Below are 13,984 nucleotides of genomic sequence, written 5' to 3'. Positions count from 1 at the left end.
ACATATCAAACAGGGCGAACAGGGGATACTGAATGGTACGAAAAAGGATAGCACAAATGGTCAGAGGTTTGTTTGAACTGTGAGAGAGTGTCACTAAGATGTTGAAAGAACAGAGCTGGTGGAAGACTGAACACTGATGCTAACCATCCTGAGAAGGGCAACTTATAAAGTTTCTATAACCAACTTTAAGTGGCAACTTTAGGAATATACGAGTATTACAACCCCCAATATATTGCTCACATAGAGATGGCAAAGACAAGATTAGACTAATTAAAGTAAGCACTGAGGCATTTAAGCAATGATTCTTCCTGTGATAAATACATGAGTAGGACAGGAGATAGCACGAATAACTGGTACAATGGGATAGGCCTCTGTCATGCACTTCACAGAAGTTTGCAGAGTATAGATTAGGACGTAGTTCTAATATTTAAAAAATGTATTTAATACAATTATTTCACACAAATTACTGATTTATGTAATGCTGTACTATTTTATTAAAGGACACACACACACACACACACACACACACACACACACACACACACACACCATTAACTTCTCTAGCATGCCAACAAGATTCTATATAACAGTTCAATTTTTTTTTTTCAAACTGTACCTCATGTACTCAATGTGTTTTGGCTACTGTATTTTCTAGTCATGACTAAAATTTTCAAATAACACTCACTTTATTGGTAACATTTCTGGACGGTTGCTGAGTTGTACTTGTCTGTGACACATCAGAAAGATTGGATGCACTGCTTGGTGTTGGCTTAGCAGTAGGCTTTAGTTCACTGCTTGATTCCGGTTCACTGCTTGGTTCCGGTTCACTGCTTGGTTCCGGTTCACTGCTTGGTTCCGGTTCACTGCTTGGTTCTGGCACACTGCTGGGTTCAGGTGCACTGCTGGGTTCAGGCGCACTGCTGGGTTCAGGCGCACTGCTGGGTTCAGGCGCACTGCTGGGCTCTGGTTCACTGCTGGGCTCTGGTTCACTGCTTGGTGCTGGTTCACTGGTTGGTTCTGGAGCTGCTGTAGTGTTTGATTTTCTGAGACCAGGAGGTTTTGTGTTTGCTAACTTTGGTTTCCGAAGAAATAATGTAGGCTTTGTGCTCGATGCCGAAGGTTCTGGTTCACTTGTTGGTTCCGGCTCAGTGGATGGTTCTGGCTCACTGCTGGGTTCTGGTTCTGGTTCAGCTGTTTACACACAAAATAAGCCTGAGATAGGTAGTAGATGGCAGATAAATAAACACTCATCATTCATCACATTGCTAAATAGAACAGTGCCTGTCACAGTTCCTGAAAAGTATTGTTATACCCAATTCCCATGTATTATATAATTGGACATATAAAAAATCTATCCCATGTATTATATAATTGGACATATAAAAAATCTAATCACCAAATGGTGACAGGAGAAAACCTACATAAAAGATATGGAAATGTGCAAGTTTTCATAGCCAATGGCTTGTTCTTCTGGTAGAAGTGTTAAGAAGGGAAAGGAACAGGGATGAAGAAAAGGACTGGTGAGATTTAGGAAATGGGAGAGTTATTATTTATTTATTTATTTTATTCATCATCCAAAAGGTAACACATGTGATATAGAATTTGTCATTAGAATGTTTACATGTAACACATGATAACATAATAAACAGGCAAAGCAAATTACATATCCATAATACATAAACAGAGAACAAACACAAAATACACAAAAAAATGCATATTAATGACAAATATATTTAGGTCATTAAGTGGGTCAGAGGAGACTTACCGGATGAGATGAGTAGCTGACTTTTCTGTACCTCTCACCGTTTCCTAAACCTTGCTACTCCTTTTCCTACCTCCCTCTTTCTTTCCATGCAACTCTTCTGGCAGAAGAAGGAGCCAGTAACTCCAAAAGCTTGCACAGTTTGAGAACATTTATATATGTTTTCTCCTGCTGCTGCTTGGTGACTAGATTTTTTATCAATCCAATTATACTATATTTTCAAACATTGATTATTTTGTTGACATATCAATTCCTGCATACTACTTCTGTCTGTGGCATTTTAATCCACTTCTTAGACAAAACATACCAGTCCTCACCATTCAAAAGACAACAAATATCTGCTTTCACTGATAACTACACTGGCAGACAATCAAGGGAAGTAGTCAGGCAAAGAACCTTTGAAAATGAACCAACTCATTTCTGTTATGGAAGTCGTTAAATGCAAGTTATAAACAAAAACAATCTGCTCATCTGAAGCTCAAGCTTTTAACATCACCTGATGTGAATAAATCCTCTTTTCTACCTTTAAGAAGGAACCTGTGGTTTTAATAGCTGTGTGTAATCCTATGATTTTATTTATTTTTGTGTGTGCCTCTAAGCTGCACAAAAAATTGCATTCCTGACTTTGCTGACTGATCAGCCTATATGCCACTCTGTGAAAGTAAAGATTGGGCCTGAAATACAACAGTAATTTGCTATTCCAAACCTGGAAAAATGTAGATGCTAGAAAGGGTAGAAAGAAACAGCAGAATAATGAAACTGATTACTACAAACTGTACAAAGTAAGTTCCACAATATGAAGTAGCTGGAGGGCAAGGGGCAACCTGTTTCTGTGCACATTTACGCCAGTTCACGCACAAAGTACAGCAAATACCTAGAGCTGCCACTATCACAGTTTACTGTAAGCGTTTATTAATTAGAATCAAGAGATTGGTGCATAGATTAAGTTTTCTAACACAATGTCTCCAGCCCTTGAAGTCCATACACTAACTTCGATGACCCAAGCCTGCTTAAGCTGACCTTCTGCTAGACAATGAAGATAATATTGCTGTGAAGTGTACACTAGTGAAAAAGACTGATATGTGTCACACCACGAGACAGAGAAACTTTTAAGTCCCTCTGCATCAGTGGTCTGTATGACTGCATCATAAGCTGAAGTAAGCAAGCACTTTTTATTTGTATAACACTTCTCGACAAAGCAGTATATAGTGCACTTTGCTTCTTAATGCAAAGTATTCTCAAATAAATCTGGAAGAGGCAGACTTCATTGTGTGAATATAAGTGTTACAGTTAACAAACTACGGCTTTATTCCTGCAGTCCCACAACCATATCATGGTAAAAAAAAGAAGTCAATGGTAAAATATTAGAGGTCCATCTGGACCATTCCGAAAATACTTTACCTGCAGAACACAACAGAGGCTGCTTCCTTCATTGTATATTATGTGCCAAAGCATATCAGCTCAGTTCCCAGATAATTAACTCAAGATTGAGATTCAGCTGTATAACACCACTCCAAATAACAATAAAAAGGTAGTTACATTATTTAACTGCAGTAGGGTTCAATAATTTTGAGAACACCCCTTGCCTTCCTGATGTTGCCCCCATCAGGCTTTTCCTTGTGCTCAAAAGTGAAGGTTGATAATTTTTAAGTACTCTGCAGGAGAGATGATGGATAAATGTACCAAGATGCACAAAGATACTTAGAAAAAAATGTCTTTCTACTAAGCCCTGCTGACACTGAGATGGACTGATGCCAGGGTGGATGACAAACTACTGGTGCTGCCACCATCAACTGATGGTTACCATAGAAGCAAGCGTGCTTCCCAGAGTTACTGAAGTATGCTGAAGTAAGACCAGTACACAAAAAAGGTCCAAAAGAAGAAATTGGAAATTACAGACCTGTTTCTATCCTGTCATTTTTCTCTAAGTTATTTGAAAAGCTTGCTGCAACACGGATACTAAATTTAGTCTCAGAATTTAATATCATTGATAAAAATCAATTTGGTTTCCAAAAAGGAAAAAGTACCTTATACACAATAAACACATTTGTTGAAAGAATTAGCTTCTCATTGGATAACAGCAGCAAAGTTGCAGGTATCTTCTGTGACCTAAGCAAAGCATTCGATTCAGTGAATTACTCCTTCTTGCTGTATAAATTAAAGAGATATGGGATCAGCGGGAGTGCCCTCCAGTGGCTGACCTCATATTTGACAAACAGGAAGCTAAGAGTTATAATAACATCTAACTCTGCAAATTACTCATATCTCACTAGGTGTTCCCCAGGGCTTGGTTTTGGGACCAATTCTCTTCCTGTTTTATATAAATGATTTATACCCTTGAACATCAATGCAAAGTCAGTCCTATTTGCAGATCACACTTCAGTGCTGACTGATAAAAATAATTTGCAGAAATTGCTGACTGTGTTGTAAACACTTTGGATTCTCTGGAAGCCTGGTTTCAATCAAATGGTCTGAAACTAAACATTACAAAAATGCAACTCACACAATTCAAATCAAAACAATCTAATCCAAGTGAGATCTATGTCCTATATAAAAATGAGAAAATAGAACCAGCAAGCACAGTGAAATTCTTAGGACTAAACTTGTCGAAAACTTAAGCTGGCAGGCACAATCAGAATATTTAGTTAACAAACTAAACAGCTTTTCTTTTGCAATGGGAATGTTACATGACGTAATAGACAAGGACAGCTGAAAAATTGTGTACCATAGTTACATCAAATGTGTCATCAGATATGGCATAGTATTTTGGGGTAATTCAAGTTATATGGTATGGATATTAAAACTTCAAAAAAGAATCATTAGGAAGATGTGTGCTGCACATCCAAGAACCTCATGTCATTCATTGTTTAAAAAACTAAATCTATTATCTGTCCCATCACTATGCATTTTTGAAATTCTAATTTTCCTGTACAATAAAGTCAAACTTTGCAAAGAATTTCACTTCAAACACACTTACACAACTAGGCAAAAACAAAATTTTATGCTACTTCAAACACACTTACACAACTAGGCAAAAACAAAATTATATGCTTCCTCCACACCAATTAAAGCTATTTCTATGACTCCTCAATATATGAGCATGAAAATATACAATAAATTAAAGGGCTGTGATATTCTGAGCATGGAAATTGGTCATCTAAAGAAAAAATTACGTGAACTGTTAGTGGAAAAATGTTGTTATTCAGTGGATGAGTTTATGAATGATGAGGTGATAATTTAAGCAGGGCAATTAACATCTCTGTAAAAAAAAGTGTTGTAGAGCTAAAAAATTGTTTGATAACTATATTTGTTATTATTTTTACGTCTGTAAACTAAATCCCTAAATTTATATATTGACATGTCTCCAGTACAACAGATCACAAGATCTGAATATTGTATGTTATGAGATGAAATTAATCAGATCAAATCAAATCAAAACCAGCATTGTATCTATATCACGGGGAACCAAATGCTGGTGATGGACCAACTGTCACTCTCTGGATGAACGTACTGCCCTCCTTGCCAGCCTTTGCGCTGCCCACAGTTGATCAACTGTATTATTTGGATTTAGCTTCAAACTCGCTCTCTTGGCTTCTCTCTTGGACAGTGGCCACTTGCGTATTAATGAAACTTGCATTTCTCACCATTTAGATTAGACTGTAACTCAACGGACTGGCCACTAGCATGTGATGATTTGGTTCAAAATGTAATTCTAAATACCGTGTACTAACCCTTGTGAGTAACTGTTGTTCATAAAATAAAGTGTGTGTCAGAATTAACACACGATTAAGGCTATCATTTGGAATTATTAATAATACAAAATAAAGTGTCAAGGCCAAGATGGAGCTGTATTTCTTGAAATTTGTCAGAAATTAGGGGAAAAAAAGAAATGATATTGTGGCGTTGATGGCCAAGAGGCCCCATCTGGGGAAGTTTGGCTGCCGAATTGCAAGTCTTATTTCAGGCGACACCACATTGGGCGACTTGCATGTCAGTGATGATGAATGGTTGAAGAGGACAAACACAGCAGCCAGTGCACAAGTGGAGAAAATCTCCAACCCAATCAGGAATTGAACCCGAACCCATTGCATGGGAGGCAAACGCCGTAACCACTCAGCTAAGCAGGTGGACGGAAAATAGAAAAATATTAGCAGCAGTATCAGCAGAAAATTGCCCTGCTACAGTAACTGATGCAACAAGACGTGAACAACAGTAGCTGATACTTCTCTAAGATAGACACAGCTGACACGTATTTGCAGCTACTGTCAGATGAGCAGTCACAGAGAATTATGGTAAAAATACACTGTTTGGTATGTATTGCTGTAAACACTTGTCCTTCAGCTATACCAGTATAACTGGAACTTTCCACTGGTACATAGAATAGATGATACAGGACATCCCCAGTACATCAGTTTCCTGGCAGACATTATCATCACAAAACCCACGAGAGCATCACACTGAGAATATACGAAAGTTGTTTCAGATGCTGCATAATAATAGCTTAAAATGTTAACTGATCAAATGAAGTTTTGTCCAACGCAGTGATGAATATTTAGACCACATTCTCAGCAAAGGTGGTCCAAAACTCACAAGACAGAATACTGTATGCCATTGATCACTTCCCAGTTCTCACAACATCAGGAAGCACAATCCTTACTATGAAAAATTATCCCTTAACTCAATTATGGAAAAAAAGTTTCCATGTATGTTTGGAATCACCAACACTAAAAGGCATTCCAAACATTAAAATCATGTAAAACTTGGACCTTGTCTAATCACATACATGCCAGGCAAGAGATTAGTACTCAGAACACTTGCACCACAACAGGAATAGTTTCCATGCTGCCCCAGAAACACCTTCATGTCCAGCCAGCATCACCACTGCCTCCACATCACAGGTGCCACTTCTGTCCTTGGCACAATGATCCACTGCCACCCACCAGCAAGAGGAGATGGGGACAATAACCTATTGAATTTGATCCCTCACCATGGGGTGAGACACCAATTTTGAAGACTCAAGGCTAAACCAGCATTGTATCACAGTGATAGCAGTACCCAGCTATCACCATTTCAGAATCATCGGTGCAGATTTTGTATCCTCACTCAACATCAAGATGGGCTAAGACAGTGAAGCAATCGATACGCTATCAGAAACTGAATCGAACTATCACCAACAGAGCCACCAGTGGTGTATTGTATGGAACCAAGCATTGGTAACATGCCAGGCTTAAATGGGCTGTACAACACTCCAGAATGAGGTTGGAGATGGGTAGTTAGCAGCTCAGTGTGAAATAATAAGTTTGGTGGCTAGGAATGTGGAGAGAGCGGGGTGGCAAGTGCACGGGCTACACATGTGACACATTGGTATTGGAGCTGGTGAGGTGTGGCAAACAATGAAGATGATGTGAAGGCACAGATTTAGAAAGGAGTGACAGGGCAGAGGACAGGGATACCAACACTTTCCCTTTCCTCTGTCCTATCAGCCCCTTCTAATCCACACTTCCCCTTCATCTTCATCATGTGCCACACCTCAGCAGCTCCAGTATGTATGTACCTCCCACCCCTCCCTCTTCACATTCCTAGTCACCAAACTTACTGCTTCCCTCTGTGCCACTAGCTACCCCTCCCCAACCATTCTCTCTGCCTCCCACCTCTCCTCCCACCCCCACCCCTTTACCCACTGTACTCTAGTCCTCTCTCTCTCTCTCTCTCTCTCTCTCTCTCTCTCTCTCTCTCTCTCTCCCCCCCCCCCCCTGTGTGTGTGTGTGTGTGTGTGTGTGTGTGTGTATACTCTAGCTCGCCAAATGATTTATTCCAAAAGCTAGCAAGTTCCTGTTTTGTGTGTGCCTGTTGATGAATCAACACTTCCACTATTTGGTAAGTGTTCTTCTACATTATCAATCCAGGAACAGACAAATGCAGTTATGTTTGAAAACGTAAATTTATATCTTGTATTTATGGATACCACGCACAACAGAGCTTATAGTAATGTGTTCAGGATCTGATAACCCACCTGCAGGTGTTGTGACTGGTGGTGTCACAATGACAGTGTCCTTAATTTCTGGGAAGTTGCGGCATGTTGCAGTTAGAGAGCGAGGTCTCCAACCCAGTCCCACCCAACTGGTACCGTTGACAACCAAAACAGCTTCCAGTTCCTTCTGTTCCTTAAGTATTCTCCAGTAGAGAGTAACATCAGCACTCATGTTTCGCTGGGTGTACTGTGCAAAATCTATTTCTGTAGTCCGCACAGGTGATCCTGAACAATTAAAAAAATTATTGTTAGAAGCACAGAGCAATGATAAATTCATACACACATCAAAAAGAGTTTTGTGTCACCTCAGTTTTGAGGACTCCAGAACCTGTAAAGAAAATTGGAATATAGATCAACATGAGCATCATTTCCGCCCTTTTTATTGCTCATGAAAACCACACATTGCATGTTGTACCATCATACAGTGAGACCTTTAGAGGTGGTGGTCCAGATTGCTATACACACCAGTACCTCTGATACCCAGAAGCACGTCCTCTTGCATTGATGTATGCCTGTATTCGTCCTGGCATTCTATCCACAAGTTCATCAAGGCACTGTTGGTAAAGATTGTCCCACTCCTCAACAGTGATTCGGCATAGATCCCTGAGAGTGGTTGGTGGGTCACATTGTCCATGTTGTTGTTGTTGTTGTGGCCTTCAGTCCTGAGACTGGTTTGATGCAGCTCTCCATGCTACCCTATCCTGTGCAAGCTTCTTCGTCTCCCAGTACCTACTGCAACCTACGTCCTTCTGAATCTATTTAGTGTATTCATCTCTTGGTCTCCCTCTACGATTTTTACCCTCCACGCTTCCCTCCAATACTAAATTGGTGATCCCTTGATGCCTCAGAACATGTCCTACCAACCGATCCCTTCTTCTAGTCAAGCTGTGCCACAAACGTCTCTTCTCCCCAATTCTATTCAATACCTCCTCATTAGTTATATGACCTACCCATCTAATCTTCAGCATTCTTCTGTAGCACCACATTTCGAAAGCTTTTATTCTCTTCTTGTCCAAACTAGATATCGTCCATGTTTCACTTCCATACATGGCTATGCTCCATACAAGTACTTTCAGAAACGACTTCCTGACACTTAAATCTATACTCGATGTTAACAAATTTCCCTTCTTCAGAAACGCTTTCCTTGCCATTGCCAGTCTACATTTTATGTCCTCTCTACTTCAACCATCATCAGTTACTTTGCTCCCCAAATAGCAAAATTCCTTTACTACTTTAAGTGTCTCATTTCCTAATCTAATTCCCTCAGCATCACCCGACTTAATTCGACTACATTCCATTATCCTACATCGTCCATAAACAGCCCTTTTCAATCTATCCCAGGCATATTCAGTAGGGTTCATGTCTGGAGAACATGCTGGACATTAGTCGAGCGATGTCGTTATCCTGAAGGAAGTCATTCACAAGATGTGCACTATGGGGGTGCGAATTGTCATCCATGAAGACGAATGCCTCTAAAATATGCTGCCGATATGGTTGGACTATCGTTCAGAGGATGACATTCATATAACATATAGCCATTATGGCGCCTTCCATGATCACCAGCGGCGTACGTTGGCCTCACATAATGCCACCCCAAAACAGCATGGAACCTCCACTTTGTTGCACTCACTGGACTGTGTGTCTAAGGCGTTCAGCCTGACCAGGTTGCCTCCAAACATGTCTCTGATGATTGTCTGGTTGAAGGTGTACACGACACTCATCAGTGAAGAGAATGCGATGTCAATCATGAGCGGTCCATCTGGCATGTAGCTGGGCCCATCCGTACCATGCTGAAATGGTGTCGAGGTTGCAAAGATAGACCTCACCATGGATGTTGGGAGTGAAGCTGTACATCATGCAGCCTATTGTGCACAGTTTGAGTCATAACATGACATCATGTGGTTGCATAAAAACCATTATTCAGCATGATGGCATTGATTTCAGGGTTCCTCCGAGCCATAATCCATAGATAGCAGTCATCCATTGCAGTAGTAGCCCTTGGGCAGACTGAGCGAGGCATGTCATCAACAGTTCTTGTCTCTCTGTATCTCCTCTATACCCAAACAACATCGCTTTGCTTCACTTCGAGACTCCTGAACACTTCTCTTATTCAGAGCCCTTCCTGGCACAAAGTAACAATACAGACGCGATCAAACCGCAACATTTACCGTCTAGGCATGGTTGAACTACAGACAACACAAGCCGTGTACCTCCTTCCTGTTGGAAAGACTGGAGCTGATCGCCTGTAGGACCCCCTCCGTCTAATAGGCACTGCTCATGCACGGTTGTTTACATCTTTGGGCGGGTTTAGTAACATCTCTGAACAGCCAAAGGAACTGTGTCTGTGATACAATATCCACAGTCAATGCCTATCGTCAGGAGTTCTGGGAACTGGGGTGATGCAAAACCTTTCTTGATGTATGTATTATAATTAGAAGTGGAAGAACTTTTCTGTAGCAATTTGGTGGTATATACCCTATTATTTTTGCACTGAAACTACAGAAATTACGTTTCAGACATCAAAAATTCATACAGTATTACCAGTATTTATTATAACATGTTAGTGGATTCTTTTTCTTTTTGTGTAGGGTGCACAGCTATGTTACTGCAAAGTTTTTTATGGGTGACATCTATTGCTCTTGTAGCATTATTATAATTTTCAACATTTTTCACGGCACCTGCAAGTTATGGTTATGGGTTAGTAGCGCTAATGGGTTGATAATACCAGAAACATTTTGCAAGTTATAAATAAATATATTTCTGATGTATATAAGATACTATCACAGAAGAAGTATTACAGGGAGAATTTATCTTGTCATATTGCAAAAAATGCTCTACTATGTCTCTAAGCTCAATGTTTTCAGTAAATAGTATTGTACTTAACAAAAATTCCAAAAAATTAATTTACTTTCATAAAGCCAAAATGTTAAATTTTTCACAACATAGACATAAATTTATATTTACAATGGCACTCAAAATACGTTCTTCACAGAACATAATATGTACAGAACATACAATATACACTATCATGAAATGTTTTTTAATCACTTCATGAGCTGGAGCATGGAAAATAGAATTACTTTTGTAACACTCTTGATGCTCAGACAAATGTAAACCTGTATTCAAAATTTATATGTGAATACCATGTTTGTAGCTACCTTATGCTGTAATGTTCCAAAGAGGAAATTGGTTTCCAAAATTTTTCAAACATTTTTCCATGAGACAATTTGGAGCTTCAAACGTGAGCCAGTTCAAACTAGGTTTCCAAAATTTCTCAAGCATTTCTCCTTGAGATAATTTGGATCTTCAAACATCAGCCAGTTCAAACTTCTCAGTACTGTTGATCAACAATGGGAGTACATTTACGAATGACAAGCAACTCAGTGACAAGTATTCTGTCCTTTTGTGCTCACACCACTGACTTCACCAACCACAACTTATTGCCCCTTACTGCCCATTACTCCTCTTAATTGCATGGATCTCTGACACAGCAGTGAAATGGCAGCCTGCAGGGGAATGGCACACTGTATCATATAATGTTCCCTGCAGGTCTCCTTGGTGGTCTGGTCTGCTTGTACACTTTTCCAAGTCCAACATGCCCCAATACCTGGCAGAATAATACCTGCTTCCCCCATTGTTAAAGGACATACAGTTGGTCATGTACTGGACCATTTTCTTTGCTTAGTACTTGTGCTGCAAACACTGTAGGACACTAAGAAAATCAGAGCAGATGAGAAACTATTTGCCCCATAAACACCTTGTCTGCTCCAGTGCCTCCAGCATAGCATGCAGCTCTGCAGTAAATCCCCATCTCTATGCAGTCTCTCTTGTGATTAATTAATCTAAAATAATTCTGGGCCTCTGCAGAAGCCAAGGTGATCTGCTCCAACCTTGGTGTAAAACTTTAAAATCAAACACACCCAACTCTAAAAGGCAATCCTTCACATGAGTCTCATAAGGCTCACTGCTAGTTGCCAATAATGAAAAACTTAAGCAATGATGGGGAATACAGGTGTTTTTGGTGTGGGTCTTGATTTATAGGTCTGTCGTACGATGAGAAGTTGTTGCCTGAAATGAAGCAGTGGCTCAGCAGCTTCAGCACAGAGGGTCAGTATGGGGCTGGCTCTAAATGCCCCAGGAGCCGCCCTAAGTCCTTCAATGTACACCATATCCAACATCTTTTAATAAGATGGTGTTACAGATCCACAAACCATGCACTCATAATCAAGCCAAGATTGCATGAAGGCTCTGTAAAACCAGTAAAAAAAAAATGGCTCTCTGCACTATGGGACTTGACATCTGAGGTCATCAGTCCCCTAGAACTTAGAACTACTTAAACCTAACTAACTTAAGGACATCACACACATCCATGCCCGAAGCAGGATTCAAACCTGCGACCGTAGCAGTCGCGCAGTTCCAGACTGAAGCGCCTAGAACCGCTCGGCCACATCACCCGGAGCAAAACTAGTCAGACACATTCAGTCTGCTCCCCATGAATTCTGACTCAGACCCTTCAAAATACACTCCTGGAAATGGAAAAAAGAACACATTGACACCGGTGTGTCAGACCCACCATACTTGCTCCGGACACTGCGAGAGGGCTGTACAAGCAATGATCACACGCACGGCACAGCGGACACACCAGGAACCGCGGTGTTGGCCGTCGTATGGCGCTAGCTGCGCAGCATTTGTGCACCGCCGCCGTCAGTGTCAGCCAGTTTGCCGTGGCATACGGAGCTCCATCGCAGTCTTTAACACTGGTAGCATGCCGCGACATCGTGGACGTGAACCGTATGTGCAGTTGACGGACTTTGAGCGAGGGCGTATAGTGGGCATGCGGGAGGCCGGGTGGACGTACCGCCGAATTGCTCAACACGTGGGGCGTGAGGTCTCCACAGTACATCGATGTTGTCGCCAGTGGTCGGCGGAAGGTGCACGTGCCCGTCGACCTGGGACCGGACCGCAGCGACGCACAGATGCACGCCAAGACCGTAGGATCCCACACAATGCCGTAGGGGACCGCACCGCCACTTCCCAGCAAATTAGGGACACTGTTGCTCCTGGGGTATCGGCAAGGACCATTCGCAACCGTCTCCATGAAGCTGGGCTACGGTCCCGCACACCGTTAGGCCGTCTTCCGCTCACGCCCCAACATCGTGCAGTCCGCCTCCAGTGGTGTCGCGACAGGCGTGAATGGAGGGACGAATGGAGACGTGTCGTCTTCAGCGATGAGAGTCGCTTCTGCCTTGGTGCCAATGATGGTCGTATGCGTGTTTGGCGCCGTGCAGGTGAGCGCCACAATCAGGACTGCATACGACCGAGGCACACAGGGCCAACACCCGGCATCATGGTGTGGGGAGCGATCTCCTACACTGGTGATCGTCGAGGGGACACTGAATAGTGCACGGTACATCCAAACCGTCATCGAACCCATCGTTCTACCATTCCTAGACCGGCAAGGGAACTTGCTGTTCCAACTGGACAATGCACGTCCGCATGTATCCCATGCCACCCAACGTGCTCTAGAAGGTGTAAGTCAACTACCCTGGTCAGCAAGATCTCCGGATCTGTCCCCCATTGAGCATGTTTGGGACTGGATGAAGCGTCGTCTCACGCGGTCTGCACGTCCAGCACGAACGCTGGTCCAACTGAGGCGCCAGGTGGAAATGGCATGGCAAGCCGTTCCACAGGACTACATCCAGCATCTCTACGATCGTCTCCATGGGAGAATAGCAGCCTGCATTGCTGCGAAAGGTGGATATACACTGTACTAGTGCCGACATTGTGCATGCTCTGTTGCCTGTGTCTATGTGCCTGTGGTTCTGTCAGTGTGATCATGTGATGTATCTGACCCCAGGAATGTGTCAATAAAGTTTCCCCTTCCTGGGACAATGAATTCACGGTGTTCTTATTTCAATTTCCAGGAGTGTACATTCAAGGGAATGTCTTTTCAGGTTCCTAAGATGTCGCAACCATATAAATTTATAGTCAAATGTGAGACCCAGAAATCTCACTGTTTCTTTAAAATTAAGGACAGTGTCCCCTCATCCTCAGTTTAGGAACGTTTGAAACAGAATGAGAACAGTTAAAAAGAACACACCCTGGCCTCTCAGTTGAGTATTTAAAAACCCTCTTCTCCTCCCATTCGTACAACCATCGAAGAGTTAGTTGCAAGTAACGAGTTTTTGTTG

General features: G+C 41.8%; 1 protein-coding gene across 5 annotated transcripts in view; it reads right to left on the bottom strand.

Moving 5' to 3' along the window:
- Positions 1-13,984, bottom strand: part of LOC126088613 (uncharacterized) — a 511,853-nt gene that overhangs the window by 73,327 nt on the left and 424,542 nt on the right. For all 5 annotated transcript variants that reach the window (XM_049906837.1, XM_049906839.1, XM_049906840.1 and 2 more), the window contains exons 7-8: positions 7,776-8,018; positions 686-1,191 (exon numbers count right to left, since the gene is read on the bottom strand). In XM_049906837.1, the coding sequence (XP_049762794.1) occupies positions 686-1,191; positions 7,776-8,018 (749 nt within the window). The remainder of the gene's footprint in view (positions 1-685; positions 1,192-7,775; positions 8,019-13,984) is intronic.

The sequence above is a fragment of the Schistocerca cancellata genome, chromosome 6 (genome assembly GCF_023864275.1).
Source record: "Schistocerca cancellata isolate TAMUIC-IGC-003103 chromosome 6, iqSchCanc2.1, whole genome shotgun sequence".
Taxonomy (NCBI): domain Eukaryota; kingdom Metazoa; phylum Arthropoda; class Insecta; order Orthoptera; family Acrididae; genus Schistocerca; species Schistocerca cancellata.
Note: the sequence above shows the minus strand (reverse complement) of the source record. Positions and strands in the feature narration are given on the sequence as shown.